Genomic DNA, 19,546 nt, shown 5'->3' with positions numbered 1-19,546 from the left:
TCTCTTGGTCGCAGCATGTGGGATCTAGTCCTCTGACCAGGGACAGAACCTGAACCCCCTGCACTGGGAGCGTGGAGTCTTAGCCATTGGACCTCCCAGGGAAGTCACCATTTGTCAAGGTTTTATGTAATTCATTTGAAATCTTTTATGTTTCTGTTCTTTTTTTTGAGTTATTTCATTCTATCTTGATATGGGATTGGTTCTAATGGATCTGAACATGGTAAAAAGTTTAAAACTATTGTAGAAGCAAACTAACAGATGTAAAAAATATCAAGGGGTAAAATGTGGCACAGTAATCCCTTAAAGTCTTAGTACTTGGCGGTGACTCTGAAGTCCAGTGGAAAAGAAACAAGTGACAAACAGTGGCTACAGTGAAATTCATGTAACTGTTTTTGCTACAGCAGAGTTTTTAAAAAAATTTTTAATGGGGATGAAATTTTCTTTAAGTACATCAATTTTAGTGAAAAACAAAAGCGCAAGCTCCAAACATATGGTGTCACAGAAAAAGCAGGACAACTCACATAAGGAGGGGAGAAGGGATAAGTTTATAATTATCTGCCCAGATTTTTAAATGTTTATCCCCTGTGACCCAAAATTCCACGTGCAGAAATTTATACTCTAGAAATACTAAAAATACAAATATAATCAAATGATAATCTTCAAAGGTTTTAAGGCTGTTTCTGCAGGCTATTCTATGTAGTATCACTAAAATATGCAAGTAATATGCCCATTATTAGAGCACTGGGTAAATAAATTATGGTTCAACTATTCAACGTCATCCTACACAAAAACAATATTTCTCAGAGACTGTACTACTTCTATAGGTTTTCCAGTGAAAAGATATCCACTATACATTGTTAAATGGAGAAACAAGTTATGTAATAGCAGTGATAACATAATTCTATAATATATATTTATAATTAAGATGCATGCGTGACTATATGTATTTGCACACACAGAGAAAATGTATAAAACGAGAAGTGCTTTTGGGACTTCCCTGGAGATCCAGTGGTTAAAGACTCTACTCTTCCAATGCAAGGGGCATGGGTTTGATCCCCGGTCAGGGAACTAAGATCCCACATGCTGTGTAGTACTGAAGAAAAAAAAAAGGATAAACACTTTATTGTTCACAGGTGTTACACAGGTGTTATTGTTCACAGGGATTAGAAAGAGACTTCCTGCTTTCACTTTAAACATTTATAAAACTGCCTCCCTCCTGCCCCCTTTTTACAATCAGGCAATATTGCCTTCAAATTTTGTTTTAATAAAGGCTGTCCCAGAATATAACTCTGCCATCTATGGATGGGGTCGCACAGAATCGAACACGACTGAAGCGACTTAGCAGCAGCAGCAGCAGCAATAGCACCAACACTAAGCTGCCTCGCTTCTCTGACCCTCAATACTCTCATCTGTGAAGTAGAAACACAGCTGTCCTATGTTCCGATCAGAGAGCAGAGCTGACAACCAAAATGGAATACAGATCGCAAAAGGGTTTTTAAAGTATAAAAGCCACTCACACGAATATGAGGTGTTATGAGCATCGAGAGGAAGTCCCACAGTTTGGGAAAGGCCACCCTGGGCCAGCGGGCAGGTATTTTCTTATTTCCAACTCACTCACATGATTCCTTGAAGTGGCCAGTTTTGCACAGAGAGCTCGGCTCCTGTTCTTGGGCACCCAGGGTCTGGCACCTGTTTATCCTCCCGCAGGCTTTTCTAGCTCCAGCCCCCAACTCTGAGCCCATTTCCAGCCCCCATGCCTCTGTATGTCCCTTGACACCAGCTCCATCCTGTTCACCAGTCTGATTTGGAGTTCATTCTTTCTTTTTGATAGGACCTTAGGATGTCATCTTCCTGGTTTCATTCTCTGATTATCTAAAATAAACTTTGTTACATCTTTATCCAGTAGTTCTATGCATCTGAGATGAGAGGACGAATTTCCCACGTCAGCTCAGTCTACAAAATTGACCAGAAGTCCTTCCAAACGTAATATATAACGTGTAAATGAACTGAGACTAGTGGACGGTCAGAACGACAGAGATGATCTGGCATTTAATGTTGGTTACATTTCTTTCTCCTACAAAATTATTTAAGCTTTTAACTTCAAAGAATATCTAGTTAATCATTTGGACATTTGAGAACCCAAATAAATTAAATACATGTTGACATTGGGAGCACAGGGATCTCCTTAAATACCTGATATCACAATGCAAGTGTCTTTCGATCGCCTCTTCATAGCCTTGTAAGCAGCGTCAGCAATGGCAAAAAGATGCGGGGGTCTCTCGTACAGCTCACGCCCCTTGTACTGCTCGATCGTGTCTCTCCCATAAATGTTCAGCGACTTGTAGGGATTCACAGAGACGACGACTTCTCCAATGAATGTGTAGATGCGTCCTTTTTCAAATCTGCACGCAAGTGGGAGAAAGGAAGACATGGCTGTGGTTATTGCCATTGTTTAGTCACTAAGTTGTGTTCGACTCTTTGCCACCCCGTGGACTGTAGCCTGCCAGGCTCCTCTGTCCATGCGATTTCCCAGGCAAGAACACTTGAGTGAGTTACCATTTCCTTCTTCAGGGAATCTTCCTTACCCGGGATCGAACCTGTGTCTCCTGCAGTGGCAGGCAGATTCTTTACCACTGAGCCACCAGTGAAGCCCAGGTATGGTTAAGCAGAAATGCTATTTCTTTCCTACAAGTCTCTTATTTCCAAGAAAATCCAAATATCCCAGGAGCAACTTGAGAACTGACACTTCACGATTCTGAGTTTACTTCTGGAGTTAGTGCTTGAGGCTGTGTCCCTGTGGCTGCTGCTGATAGAAAAGACCAGTAGGGGTTATCAGCCAAGAGAGAAGGAAGAATTTAATACCAGAGGCTGAGAAAACCACTACAATATTTTAAAGTAATTAGCCTCCAATTAAATAAATTTATATATTAAAAAAATAATACCAGAGGCTGGAGATCTTCTAATTTCTAAAATACAAAGGAGTAAGGAGGAGAAAGAAATAAAAATGGCTGGGATAATAGAAGCGCTCTAGGAGGAGAAGATACAGAAGTTAAGCAGGTCTTGAAACCCATTTAGCCAGATTTTCAATTGTAAAGAAAATTGTCCAAATATATTTATTTCTTCTCCCTCTTGAAACCCCATAAAAATGTTAGTAAAGGAATAAAAACAGTAACATCCATACCAGAGAGAACAGTAGAGGAGACATTTCTGGCATAAATCAAATCCACTTTTTTTTTTATTTTTTTAAATTTTATTTTGTTTTTAAGCTTTACAAAAAAATATGGAACGCTTCATGAATTTGCGTGTCATCCTTGCGCAGGGGCTATGCTAATCTTCTCTGTATGGTTCCAATTTTAGTATATGTGCTATTGAAGTGAGCACTCAAATCCACTTTTTTAAAAAATGACTACCTAAAATTCCATGGTGCAGATATATATTTATTTATTCGATCACTCCACTTTCTTCCTGCTATCGTGAGCAATATTGCAGAAAATACTCTTGGCACATAATCTTACAAATCAGTGCTTTCATTTGTGTGAAACGGATCTCCAGGAATAGGATAGCTGATTGAAAGTATGTCTATTTTAAAAAGTATAACAGGATCCCACCACTCACACATATAAGAGGCTAAAAATCCACTCTCTCTATATATGTGACAGGTACCTAACTGTGCGTGCGTGGACTTCAGTCATGTCCAACTGTGTGTGACCCTATGGACTGTACCCAGCCAGGCTCCTCTGTCCATGGGATTCTCCAGGCAAGAATACTGGAGTGGGTTGCCATGCCCTCCTCCAGGGGATCGTCCCAACCCAGGGATCAAACCCACGTCTTTTATGTCTCCTGCATTGGCAGGCGAGTTCTTTACCACTAGCACCACCTGGGAAGCCCATATATAACTGTATATAAATACATTTTGTAAATGGTTACATGAGCATGGAAAAATATGGAAGGCTGCATCATGTTATGTCTTATGTATTTTAAAACACATATAGTAGGGTGATGAGGAGGAAGGCCATGTGGGCAGCTGGAAGAAAGCCAGAGGAACTAAGACAAGAAAAAAGAGTAAAAACCCCCAGCACATATGATATGACTCCAACTGTGCAAAATCATGCATCTATATCCGCAAAGAAAAAAATTTAACATAAAATTTAGAAAACCCGTATGTATTTACCACTGACCATTAATTCATACTTATATAAGGCCAACACCTTATGGACATTTCTACATAAGTGGTTGGTACGACATACTCCACCTGCCGAAAGGCTCATGCAGACAGAGCTCACGTCCAAGAGCTGGAAGAAGGGAGCGCCAGCATGGGAGGATGCTGGTCCACGGACAGTGGCTGGGTCTCTGAGCACTCCTGCTGTCGACTAAGTGCAGCAAGACAATAACTAAAGCCTAACTAGAGACCAGAGGGCAGGACCCTTAAACTCCCTTTGCACTGGAATGAAGGCTGTTGGCTATAATTAGGAGGGGAAACAAACATGCTGATAAAGTCAGCAATAAATTAATTCCATGATTTTTATCAAGCAGTTGGTATATGCTTAAATGAGAGTTATTGGCCACTTTAAGGTTTTCTGTGCATTTTTCTCCTGCGGTTTTCCTATGCATTCTTCCCATTGTTGGGCAGAAAGTTTCTGTGGTTGCTAAACGCACCAACCCCGAAGCCCTTGATACCTGGGTCCAAAGGTTCACATGCAAATTTAAGAGCCGAGAGACTGTGAAAGCTGCTTAACCTCCGCAGGTTTCAGCTCCTTCACCTATAAAATGGTGATAATTATATCCTTCCCTCCCTCCAGCATTGAGTAAGTACTTAAAAAAACGGCAATTAATCTTATGCATCCAATTATGTTCTGCATGAAGGAGATTTTTAATAAATGCTTTTATTTTATTAACATTGCTACTAGAAGCACAGCCATCCCTCCACACAAGGAATTAATGCAGTGATCATAATCTGATCCCCTGCCTCAGCTGTCAATCAACATAAGTCACAAGGAACATGTCCACATAACTCATACTGAAAGACCCACAAAAGCAAGGAGCAGCTAAGATTCACCGCTCAAGCCTTTCTGGTTTAACCTGTACGTTTGAAGGACACACTCACCAGCTTTCTTCAAAGATAAGAACTGTCTTCAAAGATAAGGACAAAATTCTTTAGTTTAAAAAACACTGTCCAAACAGAAAAAACAGAGAGGAGGAGGAGGATGTTAGAAAAAAAAAATATTACCTCATGAGTCTGGAACTCTGTGACTAAGAGACAGCAAATACCATATGAGATTAGACTGTTGTTCTAAGATTCCAGGTCTGTCCAACCCTGCCCTTCCTCTGAAATTCCATTTTATTTCAAATAGAATGTCTTGTTTATTAAAACTTGAGAGCATCTTTGTAAAACACAATTATAAAACTTCCAATGAAGTTGAAGACAGTGGCAAAGGCTGAACAAGATATAATACGAAATCCAACGCTTCAGGAAGAGTTTGGTGATGAACGATGACACTTTCAATTTGGCCAGGTATTAAAACGACCACTAGATGGTGCCAACACACACCTTAACACCAACCCAAGAGTTTCACTTGTTTTAGAGAGCCGCAGGGTACGAAGTCTGCCAGCACTTAGGTAATTCTCACCTCTCTGGTTGTCTCCAGGAGGAAAGGCAGGAATCATCCTCGATGACAAATGCCTGACACCATCTCTTTCGAGAGACCAAGGAAGGCATTTCTACAATCTCTGTGTGCAAACCTTTGATGATAAACTTTTATCATTATTCTATCTGAAATATTTCACATTTCAGAAATTCTATAATTCATTATTCAAATATCAACTTTGTGCCAGGCGCTGGGCCTGACTCTGGGGATTAAAAAAGGAAGAAAGAACAGGGAGTGAGTGAGTGAGTGAAAGTCGCTCAGTCGTGTCTGACTCTTTGTGACCCCGTGGGTATAGTCCATGGAACTCTCTAGGCCAGAATACTGGAGTGGGTAGCCTTTCCCTTCTCCAAGGGATCTTCCCAACTCAGGGATCGAACCCAGGTCTCCCGCATTGCAGGCAGATTCTTCACCAGCTGAGCCACCAGGGAAGCCCGAAGAATAGGGAAGTATTGCAAATAAATAATAATGATAGAATGTGATAGTAAGATACTAAAAACATGTACCATGGTGGCAAAGATGATCACAACAAACGCCTTTTGATATGGAACTCTGAAGGGCAATATACAAACCACAGCAGGGCACACGTGTGTTCTGGCCTCCATGATTCTCTCCGTTTGACTCTCCCAACTCCCCGCAACACTTCCACCCACCCGCCCAGCCCATGTCACTCTTGCCCTCACATTAATGAGCTACTTACAGTTCCCAGGGTCACCAGGCCTGCGTGGTTTGTCCACAGGGTCCATTCTGCCTAAATACCTTTCTCCACCTGTCTCTTTCCATCATATGCTTGGTAGATTCCTACTCCTTCAAAAGTCCAAGCATCAGCTCCTTTGGGAAGCCATTCATGGTACCCTATCTCTGACTCTAGGACTATATGGTCTTTGTTCTGTTCAGAGTTTTTTCCCTCTTTGAAACTTCCCAAATAGTGAAAACAGCTTAATAGCAACTGATTTTTAAAACAATTTTTTAAAGGAATTTATTTAAAATATTTATTGAATGGGCCAGATATTTTCACTGCCTTCTGAATGAAACAGAGAGGTACTAAGCTTTTGAATTAATGAATAGCAATGGAGACAATACGAAGGTTATGTCTTGTACATGAATTCTGAAACATTTTTAAAAATACAGACGTCTTTAAACTTTTTTTTTTTTTAAGAAAAACATGGCCCTGTTAATTTGCATGTGCTTGTACAAAAGATCACCTACAACAAGAAGTCAAGATGTACGTAGCTCATACACAGACAGACTGTGGGTACACCATCACTGGGGTGGGGAACCCACGCAGAACGACACAAAAGATAATGACGTGCTCACTGTGAACACGAACCCAAGCAAGAAGACAGAACCATGTGGCAAGATTAGCAGTATGGGAAGGAGGCTGGCCTAACCAGAGCAAACAATCAGGCAATGTTAGAGAACAACTGAGAAAGCAGGAGGGAGTCAGATTTGATACGATATGATGGGCTTTTCTTTTTTAAAAATTGAGGTATAATTGACATACAACATTATATTTGTTTCAGGTGTACAACATAAGGGTTCAATATTTGTATATACTATGAAACAGTCACCACAGTAAGTCTAGTTAAAATCTGTCCCTATCCATCACTACTTTCGTGTGATGAGAATTTTTAAGATCTACTCTCTTGCTGCTGCTGCTGCTGCTGCTGCTAAGTCGCTTCAGTCGTATCCGACTCCGTGCGACCCCACAGACGGCAGCCCACCAGGCCCTGCCATCCCTGGGATTCTCCAGGCAAGAATACTGGAGTGGGTTGCCATTTCCTCCTCCAATGCATGAAAGTGAAAAGTGAAAGAGAAGTCGCTTAGTCATTTCCGACTCTTAGCGACCCCATGGACTGCAGCCTACCAGGCTCCTCCATCCATGGGATTTTCCAGGCAAGAGTGCTGGAGTGGGTTGCCATCTACTCTCTTAGCCACTTTCAAATATGCAACACTGTGTTATTAGCAATGCTGTATTATGTAGTATTATCACCATGCTGTCTATTATACCCACATGACTTATTTATTTTATGACTCGAAGCTTGTACCTTTTGACTCCCTTCACCCATTTCCTATCCCCCACCCCAACCTCCATCTCTGGCAATCACCAATCTGCTTTCTCTATGAACTTGGGTTTTGTGTTTTTGTTTTCCTTTTTTTTTTTTTAAGATTCCACATATAAATGGGATAGTATGGTATTTGTTTTTTGTCTTTGACTTATTTCATTTAGCATAATGCCCTCATTTTACAAATGGCAAGAATTCCTTCTTGAGTCTTCCATTGTACCACACCTTCATCCATTCATCCACTGATGGACATTCAGGCTATTTTCTGACACAAAGGCTTTGAAACCTAGGTTGAGGAAATCTAAATTGAATGTGACTGAAAACAAGGAAAAAAGTGAAGACTCTTTTAGCTAAAGAGATCAATAAGGCAGGGTCTCAATGGAAGGAACAATAGTAGAAATGAAGGAAAGATAAATTGTTTTAAAGGGATAGTGGGCAGAATTTGAACATACATTGAGTATGAGAGACATAAATATATTTAACCTTTGAGATGGGTGGAAGAGAAACAGGAATTTATTTTGGATGATGAGATTCCAAAATGCACTCCCATGGACTTAAAAGCTCTCCCACTAACAGAATTCAGGGTTACCCTTGATTGACTTCTTAAACTATTAATTATCATCAGGAGGAAAATTCTCTGCACACTTAATAAAACAGGCACTTAGCCTACTGTGCACTTAATAAAATTTTTACTCATGAATAAATACTATTTATTTCATGAGAACATACGTTTTCAAATAGGTGATACTTAACCACATCAACTGGCCTGCTTTCTTTCCCTTTTCAATGCGAAGGAAATCTTAAGTTGCTATAAATAATGTTCATACTTCTCAGGATGGGAGTTTGCCTACACCTATACCTGCCATTTTTTTGTCTTCTATTACCTCCTCAACCACTTTCAATTTGGGTTCCTCTCTAGCACCTCAGTAAACCTGGATCAACTTCCCAAAGTTAAGTGAAAGTGAAGTCGCTTAGTCATGTCTGACTCTAGGCGACCCCATGAACTGTATAGCCTACCAGGCTCCTCTGTCCATGGGATTTTCCAGGCAAGAGTGCTGGAGTCAGTTGCCATTTCCTTTTCCAGGGATCTTCCCAAACCAAGGATCAAACCCAGGTCTCCTGCATTGCAGGCAGATGCTTTACCGCCTGGGCCACCAGGGAAGCCCTCCCAAAGTTAAGTCCCCAATGAAACTGCTAAATCCATTGGCTGATTGTCATCATACTGGCTTCTCAGGAGCATCTGACGTTGACTCCTATTTCCTCCCTACATTCCTTCCTGGCTTCTGTGCATTCTTGGGGTTTCATCCTCAATCTCTTTGCTGGCTCCTCTTTCCTCACGATCTCTAAACACTCAAGTTCTCTAGGGCTGAATCCAGTATCAACTCCAAACACCACCTAAAGCAGGTGTCCCCCACCTCCGGGATCTAATGCCTGGTGATCTGAGATGGAGCTGATGTAATAATAATAGAAATAAAGCATACAATAGATGTAATGGGCTTGAATCATCCTGAAAGCATAGCCCAACTCCAGTCCGTGGAAAAACTGTCTTCCACAAAACTGGTTCCTGGTGCCAAAAAGGTCGGGAACTGCTGACCTAAGGCACGCCCATTTAAGGAGGCTGGAGTAACGATATCTTAGCTCTACTCTACCCTCTGAAAAATCAACAAGACACAACCAGAAAAGAAAACTTTATCTAGGAGAAAACAGAAAACTAGCCACAACTCAGAAATACAATCCATGAAGAGAGGGTGAGAAGCACTGCAAAATGATCCTCATGGAGAGGGGCTGCTAAGAGTGAGCATGTGCTTCTGCAAAGTCCAGGCATGGGAGCAAGTCCTCCAGAAACAGCTGTAGCTCTCGAATGGCCAAACCAACTTTTTTTTTTTTTTTGGGCTGCACCACATAGCATGCAGGACCTTAGTTACCTGATCAGGGATCAAACCCACACCCCCTGCAGCGGAAGCACAGAGTCTTAACCACTAGACCATCAGGGAAGTCCCCAAACCAACCATCTTTTGATAAGCATGGCAGGGTCTGGGGACCTGACCCTTGTTTTGCCAAGTGGCTGCAAAACAAGAGGTCCCATTTGACACTTCTGAAGAGCTGCAAGGTGGAGATAAATAAAGACAGGAGTGGAAATTATGTTTTTGCAGAAAAAAAAGGAGGTTGCCAGAATGGTGAGGAGAAAATGAAAAAGTAGGTACAATTGCTCTGCAGCAGGTGATCTCTGTAAATGCAGAGCGGCCATGCTAACTCATCTCCCACAAGTCTCACACGTATGTATGGGACCTGCTGGCTAGACGGGCAAACTGCCTGCCATATCCGGGCAGAGTGTTAGCGAGAAAAGGTCTGGAAGTAATGGATCCCAAACTTGGAGATCTACAGATCCTTCTGCACGCTAACTTTCAGCAACTAACCAACCCAGAATGGAACATGCCTATTCAAAGTTGGCAATAATCTGAAAGTGAAAGTGAAGTCACTCAGTCGTGTCCGACTCTTTTCGACCCCATAGGCTGTAGCCTACCAGGCTCTTCTGTCCATGGGATTTTCCAGGCAATAGTACTGGAGTGGATTGCCATTTCCTTCTCCAGGGGATCTTCCCAACCCAGGGCTCGAATCCAGGTCTCCTGCATTGTAGACTTTACTGTCTGAGCCACCAGGGAAGTCCCAAATAATCTGAAGTGAACCAGAAAAGAATGTATGTATGTGCATAACTGAGTCACTTCACTGTACAGCAGAAATTGGTACAACAGTATAAGTCAACCATACTTAAATAAAAAATAGATGAATAAAAAAGAAAAAAGTGAATCAGAATGGCACCCTTGTTCAGATGTTAAAAGGAAAAGAACTGTACAGACAAAAAGCAGATCAAGAATACCCGAGGAAAGTAAGGATTCACCACAAAGGAGAAAAACTATGAAAAAAATACTCCTGCATGAAAGCAGAGTGTAAAGAATATATAGCCCTATCAACCAGGAGATCAAAGAGAACATCATTTTTAAAAAGAGCTTTCATATTTAAAAATCATTTTTAAAGGAGATATACCAAAAGAGCTCAAGAAAAGAAAAACCCACATAAAGGAAGGTCATATTAAAAGATATAAAAAGAGGAATGGGCACTGCTGCAAAAAAGCCAGGGACAAGAAGAAGAGGTGGAGACATGTAAGCAAAAGGAAATGGAAAAACAAAATTAAAGCAGAAAGAAGGAAATGAGAGAGGCAGGAGGTACTGGAGGTGACATAATGAGGGTTCCTGAAGGGTTCTGTACATGATAATGGGGACATTTCAAAACAGCAATAATACTGATAATGAATGTCCGCAGTGTTAGAAATGAGCTAGCCACCTGGGGGGGAAAAAACACAACAGATTACTAATGAGATGGCTTGAACTGTGTTCCCCCAGGAAGGTATGTTGAAGTCCTTAGCCCTGGTAGCTGGGAGGGTGACCTTATTTGGAAATGGGGCTTTTGCAGATGTGATCAAGATGAGGTCACTGGATGGGCCTTAAGCCAGTGTGACTGCTGTCCTTCCAAGTAGAGGAAAATGCCTGTGAAGACAGATGGACAGGGAGGATGCCCCGTGATGACAGAGGCAGAAGTAGCTACAAGCCAAGGAAGGCCACGGTCTGAGGGTCATCACTGGAAGCTAGGAGGAGGTGGGGAAGGACTTCTCCTCTTCAGGTTTCAGAGAGAGCATGGCCGGCTGATACCTTCATTTTGGACTTCCAGCCTTCAGAACTGTGAGACAGTCAATGCCCACTGCTTTAAGACACTTTGCTTGTTGTAATGTGTTACAGCAACTCTAGGAAACTGGTGCAACTAGTTATACCAAAATAAGTTCCGTGAAAACATGTTTCAATTTAACTTTTCACTTAATGAAATGCAAATCAGTGGTACAATTTTTCACCTATAGATCAGGGGTTTTATAGTGAACAAGGTTAGCAAGAATACGGAGTCACAGGGGAAGTGGGGGTGGGATGAATTAGGAGATTGGGATTGACACATACATACTACTATTAAATAGATAGCAAGAATCAATCGCATAGCACAGGGAGCTCTACTCTGTGCTCTGCAGTGACCTACATGGGAAGGAAATCCAAAACACAGGGGACATATATGCATAGCTGATTCACTCTGCTGTACAGCAGAAACAAACACAACATTGTAAAGCAACTATACTCCAATAAAATTTTTTTTAAAAGAACATGGAGTCTTAGATAACCTTCCCATCACAGGTGTCCTCTTAACTGGTCTGCCCCATTTCAATCTCTATACAGCAGGAGGCATGATCTGAAAACATAAATCTAACTATTTATTCCTATCCTGGTGGCTACTACTTCCCTGGTGGCTCAGACGGTAAAGTGTCTGCCTACAATGCAGGAGACCCGGGTTCAATCCCTGGGTCAGGAAGATCTCCTAGAGAAGGAAATGGCAAACCACTCCAGTATTCTTGCCTAGAAAATCCTATGGATGGAGGAGCCTGGTAGGCTACAGTTCATGGGGCTGCAAAGAGTCAGACACGACTGAGCAATTTCACTTTCACTTTTCATCCCTATCCTTAAATCTTTTCACTGGAAAATCTCAATGTCAGGTCAATCTGATATTGAGCTATTGGCTCATCTCATGCCAACTAGTTATCCCTGGTCACTGTGGACTCTGGCTGAGAAGACTAGTTCTTTTCCCATCTAAACTGCTCACCCCCATCATCCCCCACTTGTTTGTTTCCTTTATAATAATTTGCCACAAGCAGGTTCTTGTTTACTTGCTTATTGTCTGTCTCCAGGGGAATACAGGCCATATCTACCTTGATCATTGCTGTATCTTCAGCATGCAACATGGTCCTGGAATTTATATGGGGGTGGTTAAATAGTTGATGAGTGAAAAAAATAAAGGAATGAATGCATGAGTTCCCTTATCCCACGTCTACCTGCTCAGAAAGACTGAGGTCAGGAGGAGAAGGGGGCGACAGAGGATGAGATAATTGAATGACATCACCAACTCAATGGACATGAGGTTGAACAAGCTCCGGGAGTTGGTGAAGGACAGGGAGGCCTGGCATGCTACAGTCCATGGAGTTGCAGAGTCAGACATGACTGAGCGACTGAACAACAACACTCTCTCAGAAAATGGTTTTGCATTCTACTTACAAGAAAATGCAGGCTATCAGGTATGCAAAACTTTAAATCACCTGCCATCATTACCATTTTTCCTATTTATATACTTAGTTTCACTGAGTAAACTTCTCTTATTTCCTTGTGACTTTCAAAAATTGGGGGTAGGGTGGGGAGGGAGTATTAAATAAAGCAAGATGTCACTCTGGCTAAAAATAGGTCATATCCTCAGGATTCAACATAAAAAAGTCTTTCCTTTCATGTAGGAAACTTCAAAAAATTTAGATACAAAGGTCGGGAAGATCCCCCGGAGAAGGGAATGGCAACCCACTCCAGTATTCTTGCCTGGAGAATCCCATGGACAGAGGAGCCCGGAGGGCTACAGTCCACGGGGTTGCAAAGAGTTGGACACGACTGAGCGACTAACACTACTACTACTAGCAATTCTTATTCCAGGAAAATATAATTGAATGGCACCTACTCCAATCAAGACAGGTTTTTCACTGGCAGAGAAGTTACAAAATATGTGGGGTTGACTTAGAATTGGAGAATTCAGTACAAACTATGGCCTATGGGGGATAAACGGAGGATGATGTATAAACACACACATTTCCTAGTTCCATCTGCTGAGAGAGCTTAGAAGCAATGACACCCAGATGTTGGCTTGTAAATGTTATCCTTCTTAACTAAAAGGACCCAGGGTTCCTTGGAGAAAAACTGACTCCAGAGCTTGTACAGGAAAACAGAAGATGAGCTGGAATACCATGTTGTGACAGAAAGCAGGGACAGAAAATAGTACTCAAGGAAGGAGAGGGAAAAGTTAAAAGGACGGGGGAGCCATCAGGTGAATGAATGGTTCCCTGATTAAATCTGGGACCACGTGAACATTGAGATAAATAATGCCAGGAACATTATAATCCTTTGAATACAGTAAGCATCTATGCATCCACATTAATATAAAAAAGGAATAAATAAGAGAAGGAAAATCCTTTTAGAGTGGAAACCCACTTAAGAAATATAGAAGGAATGATGTGAGTTAGACAACGATCTGTGTATGCTGAGACGAGGAGTTGAAAATATGACAAGGAAGAAGGTATTTACATGGACTCAAAGGATCTCCCCGCAAATCACTTCTTAATTACAAAAGAGAAAGACAATAATTTTACAATGGAGAAATCTTACAACCACTTAAACCAACTAAGTAAAATTAGTACCACCCAATATTGAAACAAACTATTAATAACATATGTGCCTGAGCTAATCAGTCTGATGTATCAAGTTGACTGGGCCATCGAGTGCCCAGATATTTGGTCAAACATTACTCTGGGTGTTGCCTTTTGGGTTAATTATACTACAATCAGCAGACTGAGTCAAGCAGAGTGCCCTCCCCAGTGTGTGAGCCATCAAAGGCCTGACTAGAATTAAATGGGTAAGAAGGCATCCTTTCTGCTTGGCTGTCTTTGAGCTGAGACATAGGCCTCCTGCCTTTGTACACAGACTCAGACTAGAATTTACACCATTGGGTCTTTTGCTTGCCAACTGCAGGTGTTGGACTTCTCAGTGTCCATAACTGCAAAAGCCAAAAGTTTCTGCACACACACACACACTCACTCAGTCTCATTTTGTTGATTCTGTTTCTCTGGGTAACCCAAACTAGTGACAGACTTTGGTACCAAGAGAGGTATCAAAGGGACAGAATTTGAGGATGAATATTCTGAACCGACTTGGGGGGTTCTGGAATTGGGGCTATCTGAAATGATTAGATTTAAACCCACTATGAGTCTATTCTGGTAGTAAAGAGAGCACCAACAGCCTAGGGTGTGTGATCTGACCCCTGAGATACATCAACATCTCCATCAGATGCTCTCAATCAACCTTTGTAGGAAGCAAGGAGCGGGGTGATAAGCCATGATACTCTCAAATTCTTGGAAAAGTAACAGGAATAGGAAGTCAGCCAGGAGGTGCTAACATCCCTGGACAAAGCAGTGAAGGAAAAGGATGATATTGTACCATGAAATGGTGGGAAAACTTCTGTGTGTGCCCCGGAGGAGAGCTGTGTCTCCCATAGCCATGGGGCTAAGGACCCAGAGAAATGCAGAGCCTCCTCGTAGGAGGCAGTGAGGACTCAACCATCACTTCTGTGGCATCTGCCAGAAACACATGACCTGAACCTAATCAGGAGGAAACGGAAAACAACCCTAAATTGAAGGATAGTCTACAAAAGAAGTGGAAAACCTCACAGTCAAGAAAATAGACAAAGGCTGAATAACACTCAAGATGAGAAGAGATTACAACAACTACAGACGCAAGGCACACTCCTAGGAGGCTCCTTGTGGCATTCTTGCAACTTGTCTGTAAACCTGAAATTATATCAAAATTAAAAGTTGCGAATAAAAATCCAACTGTTAAACTTCCTTATATAGCAGGTTTAAGTTTTAGTAATTTATTACTTTTGAATAGGCAATATAGACTCTCAGTAAAAGAATCAAAAGATACCAATGACTAGGTAGTGAAAGTATTTCTCTCATCAGAAGTAATCACTGGAACTAGTTTCCTGTGAATTCTTCCGGGAATAGTTTATGCACACAAACACACATGCATTCACATAGTATTTTTTAACAAAGATGACTTTTTTCTAATTAAAAGAGATATGTATCTTGGCTATGGTTTCATGTAAGTAAAAAGAGAAAGGCCTCATTTTTGATGTCTTTAGAGTACTTCATTTCATGGGTGAATATACAACGAAATATTTAATCGGTTATTACCAATCACTTGTTACTATGAACAATGCAACTATAAAAACAGCTTATACTTCTTCGTGCATATCTGTATATATACTTGTAAAAGACATTGCTAGAATTGAAACTGCTAACTGAGAGGACTGTCTGCAATTTAAACTTCTGAATGATCGCCAAATTATTCTCCAAAGAGGTTGTAGCAATTTACACGTTCATTTACAATCTATGAGAGTTTCTGTTTTCCTGGGTGTGGGTTTTTCTCAACCAATGATGCTGGCCCGTTTCGAAAGGACAGCCTATACTGCAGTTTTATTTTTAAAGTACACAAAACTTTGACCCCTTTCTTTACTGGTGCACCAAACTTATGCAACACTCATTAGCTTACTGCCAACTGTCATAAGGCTCAGTTCACCTTCCCCAGTTCTTGGAGAGGAATCTCTCCCAAGGCTGAAGGCATCTTGTCTCTGTTTCTGGCAAAATCATGGTCTCCATGCGAGGCAGTCAATTTGCTTTATCCCCTTTGTTAGACAGTATCTTCCTGAGACAGGCAGGGACTATGCTGGAAAGATTACGAGATGGAGAGTCACACAGCCCTGGAACCCTGGGTTTGAATCCTGCTCAGCTACTTGCTGTCTGTGTGCAGTCATGCACATGTGAGTAATTAATAAGTGCCACGTACCAGGCACTATGCCAGGAGTCTGAGTTTCAAAGAAGAATAAGGCATGGCACTGTTGCAGTAGAAGGTTTACACAGACAATGTCATGTAGTAGAAATAAGGAAAGAGGGTTTAAAAATTACAGATTCTTTTTTTTATCATTCCCTTCTTGCTCCCATTTTCCCTCCCTCCTCTTTCTCTCTCTCACACACACATGCTGTTTCAGAAAAAATCTAAGGCAATAATAACAAGAAAGAAAGGATGCTGTGGAAGCTTAGAGAAAAGATACCTAACCCAGCTCTAGGAGTGGGAAGGCTCAAAGAAGGTATCCTTAAAATTAAGTTACTTGACAAGTTATTCATGTGACTTGACACAACTGAGCGACTGATCTGATCTGATCTGATACAACTTCATATAGGTAGTTGTAAGCACCATTTGGGTTTACAGCGCCTTAAGAGTTTCTGAAATAGGATGCTCTATTTTGACTTTTTATTAATACGCTGAAGCCTTGGCAGAGAAGGCTCGGGTAGTTTCACCGCATCCCGCCAGTGACTGCAGTGCACGAGGCTCCCTGAACCCTCAGAGCAGACAAAAGGGCACGGTAAGAACGTGCTCTCTGCAGATGTAGAGAATGGACGGTGGACACATGGGGTGGGGGGTGGATGATGGGGTGAATCGGGAGATTGACATACGAGCTCTGCCATGTGTAAGACACAGCTAATGGGATCCGGCTGTACAGTGCAGGGAGCTCAGCTCGGCACTCTGTGATGACCTACATGGGTAGGGTCGGGGTGGCAGGGAGGTTTGAGAGAGAGAGGAGCTACGTATACCTATGTCTGATTCATGTTTGATGTATGGCAGAAACCAACACAATACTGTAAAGCAATCAGCCTCCAATTAAGAGGGAGGGGATATATGGGGCTTCCCTGGTGGCTCAGAGGTAAAGAATCTGCCTGCCAATGCAGGAGGCGTGGGTTCAATCCCTGAGTCCAGAAGATCCCCTGGAGAAGGAAACAGCAACTCATACCAGTTTTCTTGCCTGGGAAATCCCATAGACAGAGGAGCCTGGCAGGTATAGTCCACGGGGTCACAAAAGAGTAGGACAGGACGTCATGACTAAACAACAATATTGGATTCACTTCATTATACAGCAGAAATTAACACATTATAAAGCAACTATACCCCAATTAAAAAAAAGAAGAAAGAAAATGCGCTCTGGAACCAGATGGCAATTTAGCACCAAGTATCAGACACGACTGGGTGACTTCACTTTCACTTTCATGCATTGGAGAAGGAAATGGCAACCCACTCCAGTGTTCTTGCCTGGAGAATCCCAGGGACGGGGGAGCCTCATGGGCTGCCATCTATGGGGTCGCACAGAGTCAGACATGACTGAATCGACTTAGCAGCAGCAGCAGCTCTACAATTATGTGCAAGTGACCTTCTCTCTCTGCTAGAGAGGTACTTTCTTCATCGGAAAGGCGGGGCCATGCTAGTATCTACCTCACAGGACTGTGATAAGAAATGAGACACCGAGACACACTGCTGACACGTGGTAAGCTTGCAGAAGACCAGGTCCTGTTTTTACCATGAGCAGCACCGCCAGCCCTCCGAATGGCAGGAAGCGTCTTTTCCCCACGCAGGTCCCATTGCCCCACTCACTGCAGCTGCGCTGAGCTGTTTATCCTCAGGCAAGGGTCACTTTTCTAAGCTGAATGGATCATGATCCAGCCTGGCGTCGTGTCTGGAAATCATTCTAGGACAGACCCTCTTAAGCCAAAACCCCTCCATAAAACGTCTAGGCTTTTCGCAGGACATAGGGAACAGGCTAGGGCCACTGGGAGTGGTTTTTATAGACTTCTTGAGTCCATCTCTTGGTTTCCTTCTCCAGAGCAACATCTCTTCACGTGAGCAACACAAGAGGTAGTCAACCAGAAAGTGTGGTCAGGAGATGCCTAGCTGAATTACTTACTCACTCATTCACTCCTTCCTTTCTTCCTTCCTTCTTTCCTTCCCTTTCCTCCCTCCCTCCCAGTGAAAATAATTTGCTTTTGATATATACCTTTTAAGGGCTTCCCTGGTGGCTCAGATGGTTAAGAATCTGCCTGTAATACGGGAGACCTGGGTTCAATCCCTGGGTTGAGAAGATCCCCTGGAAAAGGGAATGGCTACCCAGTCTAGTATTCTTGCCTGGAGAAGTCCATGGACAGAGGGGCCTGATGGGCTACAGTCCTTGGGGTCCCAAAGAGTGGGACATGACAAAGTGACCAACTCTTTGACTTTCATATACCTTTTAAGGTAATGGTTACTTTTTGGAAACACATTTCTATTATATAGTAAGGTATGCCTTATAGAGAAAGAGTCATTTCAAACGTTCTTATTGCTGTCTTTAAATTTTTTTGCATTCGCTCATTCAATACATCATTATTAGGGCCCACGCTCCATGCCGGGAACTGTGCTGGGAACCATGTGGGGAGGAACGAACAGACAGAGCCGTCTCCGTCCTTCTGCACACTAACGAGAAGGACGGCACTTGACAAAGGCTCGGGGAAGGGGCAGGAGAACGTGCATTGCCCGGTGGAAGGGGGAACACGTGCCTGAGGACTAGAGCAGGACCACATGACCACCTCACAGCAGAGACAGCAAGGGGACAGTAACGTCAGGGGCGTGAGGGGAGAGGCTAGAGTGTGCAAGCCCTGCAGGTACATTGTGAGGATCTGAGGATTCATCTCAAGGGCAGAATTGTAAGTACTGATCACATTGGCTTTTTTTGAAAGCCCCCTCTGATGAGGGTGGAAAGTGAGGAGGCTACAGCATTAGCCCCAGGAAGGGATGACCAGGGCTTTGATTGGAACAGAGTAGTGGAGAGACGGAGCAGTGGACAGGCTGGAAGAGCAGAAACAGAACTGATGAGACAGGATGACTTAGACGGGATGTGGGAGGTGAGAAGGGGCGCGGAGGGGTCAGGCTTTCTCACATCCACAACTGAGCAGACCATGATGCTGCCTGTGAGTGAGAACAGCGGAGGAAGAGAAGAATTTTAGGAGGTGACCGGCATTCTGACAGGCTAATTCCTGAGACACAGCCAAGGGAAGGTGTTCCTTTTCTTTCTCTCATAAGCTAATTAAATCTGATCCCTTGGACACAAAGGGAATAACACAGAGTATTAAGAAAACAGAGAGGGCAGTCAGAAATCTTTACCTGGCATGATGGTCAAACCTTGTCAGGGGACCACATGCTCCACTGTCTAATTTAAAATCAAGAAGATATTAAAGACATAGTAGATATGGGTTCTACTATAAATTTTTCACTATCTGAATTTGATCATGTCAAATTA

The 19,546-nt window shown here is 42.5% G+C and overlaps 1 protein-coding gene and 1 non-coding gene across 2 annotated transcripts in view; both read right to left on the bottom strand.

Annotated features, from left to right (window-relative positions):
• The window catches only part of MYO1D (myosin ID), a 360,182-nt gene that overhangs the window by 254,836 nt on the left and 85,800 nt on the right, over window positions 1-19,546 (bottom strand). Inside the window, 1 exon segment of the mRNA NM_001075838.2 lies at window positions 2,194-2,402. Within this exon segment, the coding sequence (NP_001069306.1) occupies window positions 2,194-2,402 (209 nt within the window).
• LOC112442877 (U6 spliceosomal RNA) lies at window positions 3,275-3,381 on the bottom strand. The gene has a single exon (XR_003031162.1). It is a non-coding gene; the product is annotated as a U6 spliceosomal RNA (small nuclear RNA).

Source organism: Bos taurus, chromosome 19, assembly GCF_002263795.3.
Source record: "Bos taurus isolate L1 Dominette 01449 registration number 42190680 breed Hereford chromosome 19, ARS-UCD2.0, whole genome shotgun sequence".
NCBI lineage: Eukaryota > Metazoa > Chordata > Mammalia > Artiodactyla > Bovidae > Bos > Bos taurus.
The sequence above is the reverse complement of the archived record's forward strand: the minus strand, read 5'-3'. Positions and strand labels throughout refer to the sequence as shown.